Source organism: Solanum verrucosum, unplaced genomic scaffold, assembly GCF_900185275.1.
Source record: "Solanum verrucosum unplaced genomic scaffold, falcon-dt-bn FXZP01000278.1, whole genome shotgun sequence".
In the NCBI taxonomy this organism is placed as follows: Eukaryota; Viridiplantae; Streptophyta; class Magnoliopsida; order Solanales; family Solanaceae; genus Solanum; species Solanum verrucosum.
Window position 1 is genome coordinate 6,820,983 of NW_026020332.1, and position 19,754 is coordinate 6,840,736.

At 33.3% G+C, this 19,754-nt stretch overlaps 2 protein-coding genes across 2 annotated transcripts in view; one reads left to right on the forward strand and one right to left on the reverse strand.

The window, feature by feature from the left end:
- The window catches only part of LOC125836613 (protein FLX-like 2), a 167,233-nt gene that overhangs the window by 117,279 nt on the left and 30,200 nt on the right, over window positions 1-19,754 (forward strand). The window lies entirely within an intron of this gene.
- Window positions 4,960-7,125, reverse strand: LOC125836609 (pentatricopeptide repeat-containing protein At2g33680). Its single transcript, XM_049515801.1, has one exon. The coding sequence runs from the start codon at window positions 7,123-7,125 to the stop codon at window positions 4,960-4,962; it is 2,166 nt and encodes a 721-aa protein (XP_049371758.1).

The following is a 19,754-nucleotide window of genomic DNA, read 5'->3' on the forward strand; positions in this document are numbered from 1 at the left end:
AGTGTTGTTTTATTATATGTAGATATGAAAGTGTAAAATGGACTTTGTATCTAATTGGTATCCATTTTGTATCCAAATGATATATTGTTATAATATAATATTTAGTTATCAAATTGTAAAAATAATTGTAACAATTGAAATATTTTTCAGGTTTTCTATACATTTTGGAGAAGACCTATCCTGGTTTTGTTTTGAGCTTGAAAAGAAAAGAAGGTGAGAGATTTTTATATGCATTTGTTGCATTAGAAGCAACTATTAGAGGTTGGGAGTATTGTAGGCCAGTTGTAGTGATTGATGGGGCAGAGAGGCACATATGGTGGTACATTGTTGACTGCAAGCACAATGGATCCAGGTGGTATTATTTGAATCTTGATATTAATATGCAATTATAATTATGATATAAGTTGTGTTTTCAATCTGTATGAATTTTGTTTTTTTAAAATAACGCATCAGGTCACATACTTCCACTTGCTTACGCCATAGTGGATTCTGAGAATGATGCATCGTGGACCTGGTTCTTTGAACGATTTAGGGAGGCATATGGAGAAAGGGAACACGTGTGTTTTATGTCAGATAGAAATGAGAGCATATGAAAAGGAACTGCAAAAGTATATCCTGTATTGGAACATTATGTTTGCATATGACACTTATGTTTCAATGTTTTGAAGAACTTCCATAGGAATACTGAAGATTTGAAGAAGCTTTTTTTTTCATGGCAAAGGCATATACAATACAACAATTTGAGAGGTTTATGTCAAGAATCAACCAGATAGACCTAAGGATAAGAGGTTATTTGTTCAATATCGGGTATAGCAAGTGGTCAAAGGCTCATTCAAAATGTAAGCAAACATGGACCATGACTTCAAACATAATGAATCTTTAAATAATGTTAACAACTTAGCAAGAAGGCTGCCAGTTGTATCACTTCTTGAATTTTTGAGGATAGCAATTCAGACATGGATTCATAAGCACAATGAAGAGGCTGCAAAAACTAGATCAGAGCTGACCAAAAAAATATGATCTTAAGCTCCAGAAAAGTGTTGCTTTGTCTATCCGTATGAGGATATTTTTCCTTTATTCATTATGCTTGATAAATTTAGAAATGTTTGTGTTTAAACCCAATTATTTTTGTGTGTTAGATAATACCATCAACAATTTATTTGCATGATGTTGTCGATAGACCAAAGCGATACATCGTGTGTATAAGAACCAATAAATGTAGTTGTGGGGATTTCAAAATGATGAGATATCGCGCGGGCATTAAATGACTGTTTTTAAGTATAGAAGACTGCATGAAACAAATTATTATTCTCCCTTTTTATAACTTGAAGAATTTTGAAGATGCATATGCAATCCCTATTGAACCTATCCGAGTATATGAGATATACCAAATTATGTTTCTGAGCCTAAGTTGATGTCGCCTGGTTCAAAAAGAACTATCGGAAGACCGCAACTTAAACGCTGAAAGGGATTTGCTGATGTTAAATTCAAAAGATCTAAAGTTACTTGCAGTACATGTCGTCGAGCGGGCCATAACAGGAAGATATGTACAAATTACCCTGCGCCAAAAAAATCATATTTTATTTGTTTGTGACAAAATAATTTGTTATTTTATTTTGTCTTTTAGATTCATGTTTTGTTTTGATTGTGACAGTAATTCATTGTTTTCCAAGAATATATATTGAGTAATTTATTAGGTAATTATGGTATGCATTTGGTATTCCATTTGGTATGCAAATTGAATTAGGATGTAATTTATAATGAGTATTAATTTGATATCCATATGGTGTTCAACTCCAAAAATAATATAAAACAGGACTAATTGATGTTGATACAAAATATTATTATGGTTAGCTTTTTTTTATCCCCTCAAAGTCTCTACCTTTTGTTTTCTTCTCCTATACACATTCGATTGCTCAGGGCCTGTGTCACCTATTTCTACAAATCATAATTCACATTTTAAGCCTATAGAAAGTGTCATTTAGAAAAATTGATCCAAACACTCAAAACGATGGGACATGTTGTTACTTCCTCCCTCACTTATGTTTTGTTCCCCCACTTAAATAAAACGTTCATCTTCAAATGAGTATAACAATTAAAAATGTACCTTAAATGTCAATATTGTGAATATTTGGTTCGCATATCCATCTCGGTATTTTAAATAGTCTTCTAAAACAAATGATGTCTTCATTACACCACATAAACTATTTACTTAGTTATAAAGGCCTGAAATGAGACGTTCTTCGCGGGAAAAAAATCAGTGATCGATGCTACTATTAATGACATTGAGATTAAATATATTGTAAGTGATCGATGCCACCAGTTTGTATCCATAATGATGTGGGTATCCAAGTATTATTGGATCAAAAGAAGGTTAATGTTGATTTCTTTACAAAATGTTGTGCATAACTTTCAAGAATATGGCTATGGATAATCCAAAATTTGAAGTTATTGTGGATAGAAGAGATTGTGATGTTAGTAGACCACTAACAAATGTGAATTTATACTCAAATAATTCAATCCGCTTGATAGGAATGAATTATGGTGGAGTTGTTGATGAAAATTATGATGAAGGACCTAAAGTAATCAGTGCCCTTACTAGTATGTTGATTACTGAGAATCAGATTTACAAAGATAAGGGCACACTTATGGAGGTGACGTGACATTATGGATATGTCAAAAAAATTTGATTTCTTGTATGTCGTTCCTGTTCTTCTTGGTAATAATTTATTTGCTTATTTGTATGTGTAATTTTTTTTGTATGAATTTGGTATATAAAAATTTCATTAATCTTCTTTTGTTTTTTGAAACAGTTATTACCTGAAGTGTCCTTCTGAAAATTGTTCATGGTTAATGAATTCATCAAGTTTGAATCAACCGGGGCTTTTCAAAATCCAAAAATACTGTGGGATCACACTTGTTCAGTTAGAGATAGAGTTTATGCAAGGCGTCAAGGAATAACTGACGTTGTAGCTGTTATGATATTAGATAAATTTGTTGATTCAGCAACTGTATACACTCCTAAAGATATAGTCGAAAACATGTTGAAATTACATGATGTATTGCTGACATACATGTAGGCCTAGCAAGCTAAAGAAAAGGCAATAAAATTGTTGCGTAGAGATCCGGCTGAGTCATATGCTAAACTACTAGATTTTTTCTGAATTAAATTTTTTATTTTACTTTATGTCTAATTGATATCAAACTGGAAATTAAGAGTGGAACTAAATTGGTATGCATTTTAGCAAAGCAAATGATGGTATCCAATTGGCATGCCAATTGGATATGCAATTTGTATCTAGATTGGTATCCAATTGGCATGCAGTTTATAAAAAGATTAATTATTTAATAAAGTAAATTTTAATTGATTTATAAATAAATAGTGATATGTTATAACCCATAATTAAACAGTTATTAGCAAGAATTTTTTAAAAGTAGGTTTAAAACCCATAATATTATCTCTTAAATGGGATAATTTTTCCTTAAAAAATATTAAGATAAGTATTACATACTGTTAGGCGTAAAGTTTTGTAAAACTAAATAAAATCTTGACATGATACTGCTCAAACTAAACAGTTAACGAATAGCAATATAGCATTGTAAATGATAATCAAATACTATGAGTGATGATTATGTATTTGTATAACAATGATTTAAAATAGAGTAATGTTTTAAAAAATAAAGATATAACATCATTTTTATTGCTCATGAAGAGTTGCTATTGATCTGTTGTTATTGCTCATTAACAGAGGAGACATGTAGTACATGTAATACATAAACCCTAAAGATGTTGCCGTTTGTTCAAGACCACAAACAAAAAACCTTTGTTAAAATACCATATTTTACAATGATTTATTTGGAATTAGATGGCTTCAATATACTATGAGCACGGCTGTAAGTATGGTTCATGATGCCAATTACTAAATAATATGTACAATAAAAGCATTTTAAAAAAACATACAACTTTCACGAATAAAGATGTGTTAGAATAAAATTTGTCATGTACAATAATAACCAAATGTGTTAGGATAAAATTTGAGAAATACCTCTTGAAGAGTTGCCGATCGAACTCCAATTTTGTTGTGGCTGTCAGCAGATCATACTCCAATTCTTTGGACTTCTACTGTGATCCCAAATCAAATTAATAGTCAAACTTTACAATATATTGGTGGACAAGTATTGTTCAAAATACTAATTATTAGTACTTTTTTTTTTAGGTCAGAAAGAGTCATATATTGCTTTGTCTACCAAAACAAAGCAACTTAGGACTATAAACTGAGTACTGGATATAGGGTCTCAAATAAATCAATGAAGGTTTCATGGTAATTAGTAATTACAATCTAATTCAACATTAGTTATTTAAAGTTTTCTGCACTTTAGTGAATTAAATTTTTTTTATGCAATTAGAGTTCTAAAGAAGCAAATAGTAACAACAAGAATATCGTGAATATACAATTTAATAAACGAAGTACTTGTAAAAAGTTCTGAAATCTTACCAATTCAAGACGAAAAAAAAAAAATGAATAGCCGCCTGATACTTGGAGAAAGAGAGAGACCGCAAGCGTGAAATTTATTTATAGAGGAAAAGAAAAGACAGACAAGTGAGTTTTTTGTGAAAATAAATTAGGGTTTTAAAAAGAGTCCGAATGATATTAAGACTCTTAACTCTTTCCATATACCGTTACAAATAAATGAGACCTAATTATAAGTCCTATTTAATTACTGATTGGAAGAATACGCAAATGAACCTATAATGATAGTCATTCTAAGTCGCATAAAAAAGAGAAAAAATCCTATGTATATATTTTATTTTATTTAAAAAAAAATTCCTATATCTATGAGGAGAAGTTGATAAAAATTTCTGAATGAGTCAAATTTTGACTACCAGTAACATGTGTTTAATAAAAACCAAATCTCCAATTTCATAGAAAATATAGTTTCCATAAAAGCATATGGAAATCAGTCTATAACTCCCTCTAACTCTAAGCAAAGATCAAAATCTGGTTTGTATCCCTCATCTTTCATGAGCTTACTTAACTTCCATAACTCGTCGCGTATATGTATGATTTGTGGATGCAACTGATCTCCAACAACAAATACATGAAACTGACTCTTCAGCTCAATCCAGCTACATCCCGGCTCTTTGCTTACTCCGCGGAGATTCATCAACCTTCTCACGCGTTCAACGTCCTCCAATCTTCCTAGAGCTGAATAAATACTAGAGAGTAGCACATAAGCAGATGACTCTTGTGAACCTAATTCCATTAACTTCTCTCCAGCGTATGCGCCTAGTTCATAGTTTCTGTAGTTCCTGCAAGCACTTAGCAAGATACGCCACAAACACAGACCATGGTCAACATGACTTGCTGCTGACTCGATAAATTCTTTTGCTTCGTAGAGTTCTCCAGCACGACCGAACATATCTACCATACACGCGAAATGCTCTAGCCTTGGCTCTATCCCGAACTCATCAGACATCATTTTGAAAATACTCCACCCTCTCTTTACCAAACCCATGTGACTACAAGCTGAAAGAATGTTTACAAAAGTAACATAATCTGGTCTTATTCCCTCATGAAGCATTTCCTCAAAAAGTTCAAGGGCTTCTGTCCCGCAGCCGTTCTGAGAAAGACCTGACATCATTGAGTTCCATGACACTAAGTCTCTAGCAGGCATTCGCCTAAAGACTAGATTACCGTCATGGAGGCTTCCGGATTTTGCGTACATAGTTGACAGAGCACTTCCAATTGGAACTTCAAGATTAAACCCATGCTTGACTATATGAGCATGAATCTGCTTCCCCTGTTCCAAAGCAGCAAGACTAGAACAGGCTTTTAACACGCTCGCCATTGTCAACTCATTGGGCATAACACCCTCCATCAGCATTCTACAATACATACCCATAGCACTTTCATTATCCCCATTCTTTACATATCCTGCTATCATGGAAGTCCATAAGACTATGTCGGGTTCTTTCAAATAATCGAAACCTCTTCTTGCATCACTTATATTACCACATTTAGCATACATGTCCACTAACGCAGTCAGAATATACATTTGAGGCTCAAATCCCAACTTCAACAGATATCCATGCACCTGTTTTCCTTCTCTAAGTGCATCAAAATCACTACAAGCATTAAGCACCCCAACCAGAGTGTACTCACTGGGATTCATCCCACAGTAATGCATCTCAGAGAACAACTTCAACGCCTTCTCACAATCCCCATTCTGTGCGTAACCAGTAATTAACGCAGACCACGTTATAGAATTCTTTTCAGAGGAGAGCTCGAACGCCCAACACGCATCATCCAAACTCCCACACTTCGCATACATAGTCACAGTAGCATTAGCAACAGAAACAGCCCACAAAAATCCATTCTTCAGAGAAAGACAATGAATTTGCTTTCCAACATAAACAAACTCAGGCAATGCAATAGCACTAAGAACACTAGTAAAGACAAACTCATTCACAACTTCCCCTCTCTCCCACAGCATAACACTAAACACTCCCACAGCCTCCTTAACCATCCTCTGCAACGCATACCCAGATATCATCGTAGTCCAAGAAACAGAATTTCTCTCAGGCATTTCATCAAACACCTTGCGGGCATCACCAAGATAATGACCAGCCTTACAATACACATTCAACAAAGAACTACCCACAAATACATCAGAAAGGTAACCGAGTTTGAACGCAAGACAATGTGCTTGCTTCCCAGTAAAGGAATCCCCCAAAGTCGAAACAGAGGTAAAAATGCCAGCAAAGGTGTGAGGATTTGGGAGGGCATTTTCTTGTCTCATTAACTTGAAGAGATTGAGAACGGAAAGAGAAGAATCTCGACGACCCAATTGAGAATAGCCATTGATAAGACAGTTCCATGAGACAACGTCTTTGCTCTGTATTTCTTGGAAAGCGAGATGGGCGTCCGACAAACGGTGGCACTTGGCGTATAAGTTGACAATACTGTTAGATAGGTAAATGCAAGAAGATGAAGAACCAGTTTTAAGGAGATGAGCGTGAAGAGATTGACCTTTTGGAAGGTTTTTGGATCGAGTGTAATGGAGTATTTTGGTGAAAAGGGAAGAAGAGGATTCAAGTGCTAGAGATATTGAACCATTACTCATATCATACGCTGTTTTCGTTAGAGGTAAAGTTCAAATTTTTATGTATTTGATTTTACATGATTTATGTGATTTGGACTCATTTATTAGACTCTAAGATGAGATTTTTAACTTTGTTTTTTAGTTTTACTCAATTGTAGTCTATTTAATTTATTGAGTTTGATAGAATTAGTTAAGACTTAGAGTTAATTACTTAGAGTTAGTTAGGAGTTTGTTAACACTGTTGAAGTAGTTAGTTACAATTAGTTGGTTATTCTCATGTTTTATCTATATGTATATATATATACACAGTTGTTGTAAACATTACTTATTCATTGAGAAAGAAATAATACATATCCTCTCTTCATTTTAGAATGATCCATTGTATTCTCTGCTCTTGTTTCTCTTTTCTCATTGAGCTTAACCTCTATTAATGGAGGAAGGTCACTAGTTTCAACAATTCAATCTGGAACAATGAAATTGAGGAAGGTCCTGAACTAAGAAGACAAATGCCATTGAACTTGTCCAAGGATCAGTATGATCAGCTGCTCAACCTCTTGGGAACCCTGCAAGATGGAAAGAATGGAGCTGACAATTCAGACAACATGTTGAGTGGAGTTGTTAACTTGGCAGGTATACTTGTTTACTACTCCTCAATGACTGAGATAGATGATCTATCATGTAAATGTACTAGATTAGTTGTTGGCTCATGGATCATAGACTCAGGAGCATCACAACATATGACCTACAATAAAACTATCCTCTAGGCCATTAGAACTCTACCCTATCCTTTCCTAATTAGTCTACCAAATGTATATAAAGTTAAAGTAACTAAAATTGGAGATGCTTGTTTGAATCCAGCCTTGACTCTATGTAAAGTGTTGTTTCTACCTAGCTTCACGTTTAATTTGATATATGTCCATTGTTTGTCTCTACAACTTAAAGGCACAGTTAGTTTTAACAAATCTTCTTGTTTATTGCAGGGCCCTTCTCTAAAGAGCCCTCTAGAGCTTGGTAGATCCAAAAATGATCTATACTTTCTATGCACCAAGTGTCACAATTGTTGTGCTCAGTCTGATGGCATTCATTCACACACACACCAATCTTTAAGTTGTCATTCTATTCCCTCTTTACTTAGTTGTGAAAAACCTTTAGTTGAAAATAAATGTAAAGTTTCACCATCTATTGTAAAAGTTTCACAAATTGCAAATAAAGGAATTTTTGTGGCACACTAGATTAGGACATGTACCCTTTGTAAAGAAGAGGAGTATTTCAACCATACTTGTAGATTTTTCCACCAAACAACCCTTTACTTGTGTCATATTCCCCATGGCAAGACAAACCAGGATACCCTTTCCAGAAAGTACAAACACAACTAGTAAGATCTTTAAGTTACTACATGTTGATCTATGGGGACCATACCACATATCAAGTCATAATGGCTACAATTACTTCTTGACCATGGTGGATGATTACAGTAGATTAACATGGACACAACTACTTAGGTGTAAAAGTAATGCACTACAAGTTGTGAAAGTTTTTGTGTGCCTCATAGAAAATCAATTTCAAACCAAATTGAAAACTATCACGACTGACAATGGCCTAGAGTTCACAAGTGGTGAGGCAACAAGATACTTTTAAGAAAAAGGAATTATACATCAGAAATCTTGTCCTTACACACCCCAATAAAATGGGGTAGTAGAAAGGAAACATAAATACCTCTTGGAAACAGCAAGAGCCCTCATTTACCAATCCAAATTACCTATGAGGTATTGGGGAGAATGTGTGCTAACTGCTACCTACCTTATCAATAGATTACCTACCAAATCACTACAAAATAAGTCATCATATGAACAATTGTACCAAAGAAAACCCACATACTCTCATCTTAGGAGTTTTGAATGTCTATGTTTCCCCACCATTTTGAAAAACCATAAAGGCAAGTTTGAACCAAGGGCAATACCCCATATTTTTGTTGGATATCCTTACAATACAAAAGGTTACAAAGTCCTAGATTTGGCCACACAGAGGATTCATATATGCAGATATGTTTCTTTCCATGAAAATATTTTTCCTTTTGTTATTGCTCCTGATGGTTCTAGTTTTAACTCTATTCTGAAATTGCTTGTTCATCACCCCAATAAGTTGACTTGTATGCTTAATGAAACAACCACTTTAATCAATGATGAAATGCTGGATACAGACACATTCCATGAGGTTATTACTAACCAAGTAACCAGCAATATTTCTGATCCTATATTAAACACAGACTCAACTTCACCTAACATTGCACCAGCACCACTGCATAATCCTAATCCTTCCATTACTTATGATGCTCCACCAATGCCAGCACCTAGAAGAACAAGTAGAACCCTTCATACCCCCAGTTATCTTAAAGAATATAGTTACACATTACCTAACCTGCACTCCACCACATCAACACCTGAACAACAACATTCCCTCACTTTATTCATATCAAACCATGAGCATGTTTGTTTTACCACTTTATGTTCTAATAGCCAACAGCTAGTAAAGGCTATTTCACATGAGAGTGAACCTTCCTATTATGCTGAGGCAATCTTAAATCTTGTTTGTGTCACGACCCGAGAGTACCCCCTAGTCGTAACATGGCGTATTCGACCCCGAAGGGGTCTTATACGAGCCACATAGTCATTCATTGCATTCAATAATGAAAATAGTGCGGAATAATAAAAAAAAACTCATTTACATCCACACATTTAAACTTCATTAAAACAACTTTAAAAACACACAGCGTAAGTCTAAGTCTCACATGACCATCTTAGACACAGTCACAAAACATAAGTAGGGACACGACCCTTTACAATCAAAAGAAGTCTATTACATAAACAAAAGAACTTAAAAGTCTTATCCTCGAATCCATGAGGACATACCAAGTCTTGGAGGAAAGCAATCCAACACTTCAAACTAGCTAGGAGGGATCACTTGCCGGAACTTACACTTATAGTAAAAATATGAAGAATATGGGTTAGTACACAAAATGTACTAAGTATGATGACCATGCAAGACATGCTTTAAAAGGGACATTTTGGTTAGAAACCATGCATTATGCCACTTTTTGAAGTACCATGAATAGTTGCATAAAAGACATACAATACAAGCATAAACATCAAGTAAGTCATAATATTACCTTTAAACAATTTCAACATGAAAACCTTTACCTTGGACCTTCACCTCAAGAAACCCTTATGCTATACCTCGTGCAATGTATGGATGACGTCCCATACCATCATCCATACTAAGGCACCACATTAAGGTCACTTAAGGTAACTTATCATTCCTTTCTTTCACCTTTGCACAATATTCATACGTAAGAGGTATATCATCACTTAAGACATGACAAGGGAAAATAACTCGTAATATAACCCAAGTATAGCATGCATCTCATATTAAGCATTTGAGAGCCAACATTCTTTAATAACCTCATTTAGGCCACAATTGTATCACATACATTAGGATTTAGAGAAATTCACTATGACCCTCTCCAAGCCTACTCGTGCAATGTATAGGTAGCATCCCATACTACTACCTACACTTTGTAGAACCTATCAAGAAACCATAATGAAATCTCGCATGATGGGAAGTAAGCGTTTAACCGACATAGACCATGAGAGCTTGTCATGGAATCCGGTGTCATAAGTCCCCACACCGTAAAGAAGTGGTCTACTTGCCTAAGGAAGACCGGTATATAGCTTAATGGATCCACTAGCTACCTATGCGGGCACATAGTTTATGGGATAAGGTAGACGATCATTTAAACTCATGCCTAACCATTGGGGGAGTTTCCATCTAACCAAATCCACTCGGTGCTTTGCCTACATTCCCATAGAATAGTTCGTTACCTTGACATTATCACATATGAGAGGTGCCATTGGCCTACCAACTCCAAATTACATTCATTAACACGTGAAAGGGTGCTTTAAGCCTACCGTTTCAAGGTTTATTTAGGAAAGCTCATTAACTCCTCTTGAAAGGGTGCCATGGGCCTACCGGTTGAAGTCTCATCATTAACATCCATGGAAAGGTGCCATAGGCCTACCGACTCCAAGGTTCATTACTATCATTAATGGAAGGGTGCGATAAGCCTACCGATTCCAAGGTTCATTTATTATCATGAGTGGAAGGGTGCTACTAGCCTACCGATCCGAGGATTCAACAACTAATAATATAATCATTTAAACAAGAAAATGATGCACAAGCTCTACCAATTCGAGATATGCAATAAATTGGAGAATCCTTCATATTCTATCATCAACATTCATGAGTGTCAAATTGAGAAAAATCCTTTCAATAATAACACATTTACATTCATAACATGATCACATTAGTTCCATTAAATGTCCATTCATAAAAATGTCATGTAACACTTATATTTCTCATACTATGCCTTCAAGGTCATGGTCACAATACATTCCATAATTAAACACATCCACCATAAGTGGATCAAACCAAGAAAGAACAATTTTTTTTATCCATAATATGAGATTAAGCCAACTTACCATCCTCCAAAGCCATAATCAACAACACTCAAGTCCCAACCATTTTTCTTACCACAAGAGAATTCATCCATAACTTGCCCATAAGGCCACAATCCTCAATTCATCCATATACCGACAATTCATCATAAATAGGTATAGAAAACCATATAAATCAACAATACAATCCAATCTAAACACAATTTCATCAACATTAAATCATAGGCATTAAACCCACTTCATTAGCAAATTCTTTAATGAAAACATGGGTTCTTGAAGAAGTTTCATATAAAAATCATCTTAAAATCATAAATAGAACTTCAATTCACCAATATAATGACTTTGAAAACATTTTATCCATGAACCCATACCTAGAATAGAAAATAGAAGTTTTGTTCTTTGAAGACTTTTGAAACCCTTTTGAATGGACTCCTTGAAGGAAAGATAATCAAGGATCAAGGGTCACCATACCTTTGCTATGATCTCCCACGAAATTTGATGAAGAAAGCCTTGAATCCAAAGCCCTAGTTCCCACTTCTTCTTCTTCTTAATGGAGGATTGTAGAGAGGGAAATGTTTTAGGGATGAGAATTGAACTAATGGTATCTAGGAAATAATATATGTCCTTTGGAAGAATGGTCCAACATTTAGAAAAAAAATGAGGCGGGTGAACAGTAACCACGCCTACTGGAAATTGCCTTTTTCTGCCGAACAGATTTTACGAAAATGGGCATAACTTCTTCGTCCGAACTCCGAATGAGATGAAACGAAGTGCGTTAGGTAGCTAACTCAAAGGGCTTTCCATGGATATATTATTGGCCACCCAAATAATTTGTGTCCTAGGAGATATGACCCTCCAAAGTAGACCCTCGAAAAAGGCTTCACTTGGAAATTTCGGATTTTGATACGGTTGCTCTAAAATTTGGGTTAGACCCATTTCCCACTCAATTTGACCCCCTAAGCAAGAATATGAAGTCGGATTTTCGAAAAACGAAACGGATCTTTTTATATACAGCTAAACAAGTTTCCGGTAACTTTCGAAGCACATTTTTAAGAACTTTTTGGGTCAAATTCAAATATAATCATTTCATTAAGTTCTCGACTCCAAACTCACATGTGAGACTCTAGTTTCACTCTATCATTTTCCGGGTCGTTACAGTTTGTCAAATGGAAATCTGCTCTTTGAAGAGTTTCTTGCATGATCAATTCAAAGTAAAAGATCTTGGCAAGTTACATTACTTCTTAGGGCTGGAAATCATATTTAAGGATGATGGTGTTCTTCTTTCCCAGAGAAAATTTACTAATGATCTTCTGAAGGAGTTTGATATAATAAACTACAGGGTTGCAACATCACCACTTGATTCTACTAAAAATCTTAAAGCCACAGATGGAGAATTGCTATCAGACCCCACGTACTATAGAAAGGTAGTTGAGAAACTTAATTTACTCACAAATACAAGGATGGATATAGCTTTTAGTGTTCAACATCTTAGCCAGTTTATGCAATTCCCTAGAGAACCACACATGAAGGTTACTTATCATGTCCTTAGATATCTGATGCAAGATCCTACTTTAAGAATTTTCATTTCAAACAAGCCTGATCTTACTGTTAGTGCTTACTGTGATTCAGATCGGGCAGCTTGTTCTGATTCAAGGAGGTCAATTAATGAGTATTTAGTTCTTGTGGGAGATATTCCTATTAGTTGGAAGTCCAAGAAGCAAGCCACAATGTCACTATCATCTGCAGTGAGAGAATACAGGGTTGTGAAATAAGTAGTAGGAGAACTAGTGTGGCTTAAGAGATTACTTGAAGAACTGATGGTGCAAAGTTCATTACCTATATGTGTGTTTTGTGATAGCCAAGCTGCAATTCATATTGCTAAGAATCTAGTTTTCCATGAGAGAACAAAACATATTGCGGTGGATTATCATTTTGTGAGAGACAAGCTTCAACAAGGACCGATTGCACTCCATCATATTTCCACAAACTCACAATTAGCAGTCATATTTACCAAGGCCTTAACTAGAGTCAAACACTCTACAATTCTAATCAAGTTTTCTGTAATCACACTACTTCCAACTTGAGGGGGGTGATAGAATTAGTTAAGACTTAGATTTAATTAGTTAGAGTTAGTTAGGAGTCTGTTAACACGGTTGAAGTAGTTAGTTACAATTAGTTGGTTAGTTGGTTATTCTCATATTTTATCCATGTATATATATACACAGTTGTTATATTCATTACTCATTCATTGAGAAAGAAATAATACAAATCCTCTCTTCATTCTAGAATGATCTATTGTATTTTCTGCTCTTGTTTCTCTTTTCTCATTGAGCTTAACCTCCATTAATGGAGGAAGCTCACTAGTTTCAACAATTCAATCGGGAATTTCGTCAGAGTTCGAAATGAATTATTTGTACGTATTTAATAGATATTCAGCACATAAGATTTGAAGAAAAGTTGTTGGCTTTGGATATATTGTAACTTGTAAGCACTGTCTCACGGTAGATTCCTGATTTTTTTTCCGCTAAGAATGTCTCATTTCATGCCTTTATAACTAAGTAAATAGTTTCAGTGGTGTATGAAGGCATCGTTTGTTTTAGAAGACTAGTCAAAATACCAAGGTGGATATGCGAACAAAATATTCACAGCTTTTTGACATTTAGGTACATTTTTAACTGTTATATGCATTAGAAGATGAACGTTTTGTTTAAGCGGGGGAAGAAAAAAAAGTGGGGGAAGAAGTAATAACATGTCCCGTCGTTTTGAGTGTTTGGATCATTTTTTCCTAAATGACACTTTCTATAGGCTTAAAATGTGAATTATGATTTGCAGGAATAGGTGACACAGGCCTGAGCAATCGAATGTGTATAGGAGAAGAAAACAACTTTGAGGGGAAAAAAAAGTTAACCAAAGTCAACATTTAGGGTAATCAATCTCGAAATCAAGGTCTGAAAGTTCTTATAGGTTTAGATGGTAATGTAGCAGTCTTCGATGAACAAGCATGGACGAGTTTTGAGGGGCTCAGGAGTGATTCAGACACTTAAATTGCATACTAGCCATTCAGAATATTTAAGAGTTGATCACGATTAAATATGTGTCTAGACGATCTCAAATCGGTGATTTGAGAGTCTCAGTAGATTCGTACATTATTTTAGGAGTGATGATGATTTGCATATTTGATTTATATCTTAATAAGTTCAGATAAATCTCAGACACTTAACCTGGTGTGAGGCACTGCCCTTCGTGGTGGAGTGTCACAATTATGAAAAGGTGACATAGCTTCGTGTAGGTCAAGTGGCTGAAGATCCTGCAATCGTGAGTTGGGCTATGCAATCACTGAAGGAGGGTACCTTGTAACATTTTTCAAATCAAGATTTCTCATTCTGATTTGTTTCCCTATATGATATTTTAAAACGTATATTAAAGAAGCAATGTACTCATTATGTTTATCATAATTATATGATGCATCACTCTTATTTTGAAGAGGCGGCGTATGAAAAAATTGAAATAAACTGAAAATGAAATCTTTAATTTATTTCATTGAACAATTAAGTTTATGTATCTTAGCAATCTTTGTAATGCGGAATAGTTCGTTTGGACAATATAAGATCATTATTTTATCAAGAAAGTGTTTTACTTCAAGAGTTGATTATAGAGGTTTCAAAATTTTATTAATTTTAAAAATCTATTATTGAATATACAAATCAAATATTATGGAAATTTAACTTCAAAGTCTACAACTGATGTACGCCGATAGATTGAGTATGTCTTTTGGCTTTTATGTTGAAACTTAAAAGTTTAGATAACCTAGAAAAAAAAACTAATGTTGAGTATTTGACAAATACGATTTGGATCGGGTATTTTACTTGTTTTAAACACAACTCATCTTATACTAAGGTTGAAGACAATTTTTTAAGGGAAAATTACCTAATGATACGACTTAAAATAATATAATTTCTAAAATTTTCTATCATTGAATTAATTATAAAAATCCTCTTTTTCCTTCTTTCTTTCTTAGCATCTAGTCACATCACTACACCTCTATCAGATACATTATAACTTTGTTTGTGTACAATATATCTTGTACAAATGTGATTGTTGATACATAACCCCAATCAATATGAATCTGGCTTATAGTTATGTATCTTATATATCTTATATATAACTTATGCATCGTTTACTATGTAGCAGGCAAAGAAACAATATATCCGCGAGTTCTAAAAAATTGAGATTATTATAATTTGGATAACTTTGGAAATAGGACGTAAATAACGCCCAAATTATTAAAGTTTTTGTACAACCCCGTCCACCCTTACGGATGTATTAAAGGCCCAAAACCTGTTTTTCCAAAAACTTTACATATTTCTTGCTTGCAACTTGCAAGGGTCAGGATTACCTCTACAAATTGACCAGCCAATAATATAATGTTCAATAAATCCTTGGAGCTTAATTAAACTAATTTGTCCCTGTTAAATTTTACTAAGCTTAAATTGCTTCATTTTCCTCCTATCAATTCATGCTCACTATTATTTATTCATTATTTTCGCGTTGCAAGACTCATTTCTTCTCATTAAACAAAATTTCTTGACAGTGAAATATATTCGAACGGCAAAAGTCGGCTACACTTAAAAAATAAATCTCAGAATCCTTCAACAGAATAGTCGGCTAAGATACGTTTTTTTTTTTGGTTGATTAGACATTACTTTAGTAAAATTCTCGAATTTGTGACGTTCAATCATAGAGAAATTTTAAAAATTACTTATATCATTATCACATTTCAATTTTCAACAACTGGAATAAATTGATGTCAAATAATATGCTGTGATACTGACTCATAATATTATTATTCGTCCTTTACTTTATTTTTAATCAATACTTGTTTCTCACTTAATTCTATTTTTAATTGCTTTCTAGTTTTCAATGTCTTGTTCATTTCATTTTTGTTGTTAATTACAACAAAAAAGAGGTGTTTTGATTTTATAAATGATCACATAATTTTTAGTTTATTGCACTAAAGTTACTAAACTATTTTTTGTAACAAAAAGATAACTTAATTTTATATAAATATCACGAAAGTCCTTTAGGTATAGTTAAAAGATGATCTAAGCTAGTTGCTACCCAATTCTAATTAATTTCGTGAAGCTTCGACTAACAAGGCAAATTTTTAATTTTTGTCTGCCAACTCTTGTGCTAATTAATTTTCCACTTTGTTGGAGGGAGTAAAAGAGAAGCTAATTAGAATGAGTAATGGGGACACAAATAGTAAACTAATATTTGGTAGTATCCAAGAGCCATTAATATATTAGAGAAAAAATGTAGATTATCTCATTCTAAAACAGACTGGACTCTGCGTCATCCCTATCAACCCTTCTCTAATAATCTTACATTATTTAATTCTCTTCCAATTCTATTGCTTTTGTCAAATTATTGTGTGTTGATCTCATCCTTCCCCATCTCATTCTATACGATATTCATATTAAGATTTAATTTAAATTCTCATTCCATACGATATTCATATTAAGATTCGATTAAATTCAAATGTACATAGAAAACTCTCTATATTAAAAGTAACATGTTTTATAATAAAGTCGATTTTATATGTGGCAAGACTCAGTGATTAAAGATAAAGGAATACTTACTGCTCGATCATAATGGTTCTCCAACTCCTTTTTGCATTATCTCCATGTTGCTGCCTGGCATCATTACTATATAAGTCTTTTCTATTTATTTTATATATACATATAAATAAATAAATAATTCCCTTTGGACTTGGCTTCCATGGTTGGGGTAGTTAGAGTGTCTCCATTCCACGTTTTTCTTTCTTTAAGCTTTGGGACAAGCAATGAGATATGCTTGTTGACCTAATTAATAAAGCAAAAAGTCAAAACATGTTTTTTAAAAAAAAATATAGAATGGCAAGAGGTTAAAAGAGAAAAAAAGGAAGGAAAAGAGAAGGTTAACAAGAGTTTGAGAATAACCAAGGCAGGTCGCAACCATTTTCAAAAGGTGATTTTGCCTTTCTAATTTATGACGCGTCATTGGGATCAAGGGGGTAACAATCAGTGGCGAATTCAAAAGTTTATGATTTTTATACAATAATTTTAATTTAATATTAAAATAATATAAGTAAAAGACGTTGAATTCACGTAAATTCATAGGTCATAACTCACAAACTAAATTGGTGTTAAAGTCGGTGACATAGTAACTTGTTGAACATAGTGTAGGCCTAGGTCATATCTCCTCACATTCTAGTAATATTCAAAATATGATACAATAAAACCTAACTAAATTAATACTTGGTTAATTAATAATTTCTCTAAGATAATAATTTCCTCCAGTCCCGACTTGGGCCAATGAAAAAAATCACTCATTTCAATAAGATAATAAGTTAATATATTTTCAGAAGACCCCTATATAAATATATGGTCTCATTAATATTATAAATTAATAATTCCTTAAAGGTACAAATATATCTAAGAAAATTTAGTGAAATATGGTTCTATTATGTTCTGGTTTTTTGTTAAAATTTAAATCTAGTTGAGGCTCATCTCTAACTTTTCTTATTGCATCCAAAAGTTTCGGTGTTGTCTTTTTTAATTGCACCATAAAATTGTGAAAAGTTCTAGAAGCAAGTGTCTCCTTACGCGTAACTGGTTCCAAAGTATTGCATCATCTTCAACTTTATCATCAATATTGTTTTTCCAATTATATCCACAATTTGTTCTAAGCTCTGGGCCTCTAAACATGTATCATTTTCACCAATCCAACATGTTATTGACATCCATTTTATCACGGTAATCGAGATCATTAATCATGACCTCAAGTTCATGAATGACATTTTCACAAGTGGGTTCTTTCAAATTCTTTGAGATTTCATCCCTAAACAATTTTTTCGGTGTCGAAACACTCTTTAAACTAATAAATATTAATTTATCAATTAAATAATACCTCTACAAAATAATAATATTTCATGGTCCCGCCTATATTAATTTAGAGAGGTTTTACTGTACTTACTCCAGTTTATCTTCCCAACGTTTGCAATAGTATGTTTTAAGTTAGGAGAATGAATCATGAAATGTATATTTAAATTCATTATTTACCGTTATACAAAACCTGATATTGAGATACTGAATTTTACCAAGCTGACCACTATTTTCACGTTTTCAAGATTTGAGTGTCAATTGTTTATGTAATTCAACAAACTATTCATGATTTTTATCATACATATATATCTCGATCAAATTTAATTAGTAATTTAAGAAACTATAATTAGATTCAGATAAGATTATTATGTTCAATTTTATTACCATTCCTTTATTTACGTAAACAAAAAGGAAAGAAATTGACTTCTATGATCAACAAACGGCAAATCGTCCATATTTGTGGCGAAACGTTCACGTTTTTAGTAGATAGAATTAATCTTATAACATGTGTATTACACAGATTATTAAACATTAATTTCATAGTCAGCATTTACTAAGTATTCTATATTCAATGTGTAAAAACAAAACAAAATAAAATACATAAACACCCACCATCAATATTTTAATATATGTGGAAAAACGTTCACATTTCCTTGTAATCAAACTAATTTTATAGAAAAATAATTAATCTTTTACTTTACCGTATTCAACTAATAATTCAATGTATATATCATAATTATCAGCATTTACTATTCTATATTCATTATGATTTATGTATGTGAAAGGAAAAGGAACAAAAGATAATTAAAAAACCCCAACATTATTCGTCCACCTAGGATATATGTGGCGCAACGTTCAAGTTTAATTTTCCAATGGTAACTAAATTAATGGTTTACCATAATTCAACATTAATTATCTCATTATCCAGAGTGCAAAAGCAAAAAGATGAAAGAAAAGACAGGATGATACTTGAAAAAATTTCTTACCTTTTTTAAGCGGTAATTTGGTAAATAAGTTAACAATTTAAAGTATGTTATCTCATTTTATTATATGCATAATGTTCCATAACCCATCAAATATTTGTTTCATTTGATAATGATACGTATAATTAAAGGAGGAAATATATTATGTGTAATCAATTTATCTATTTGGTTAGTGTCAGATAAATGCACAATCTTTTTTTTTCAAAATATAAATAATTGGAAGTCTGATAGGA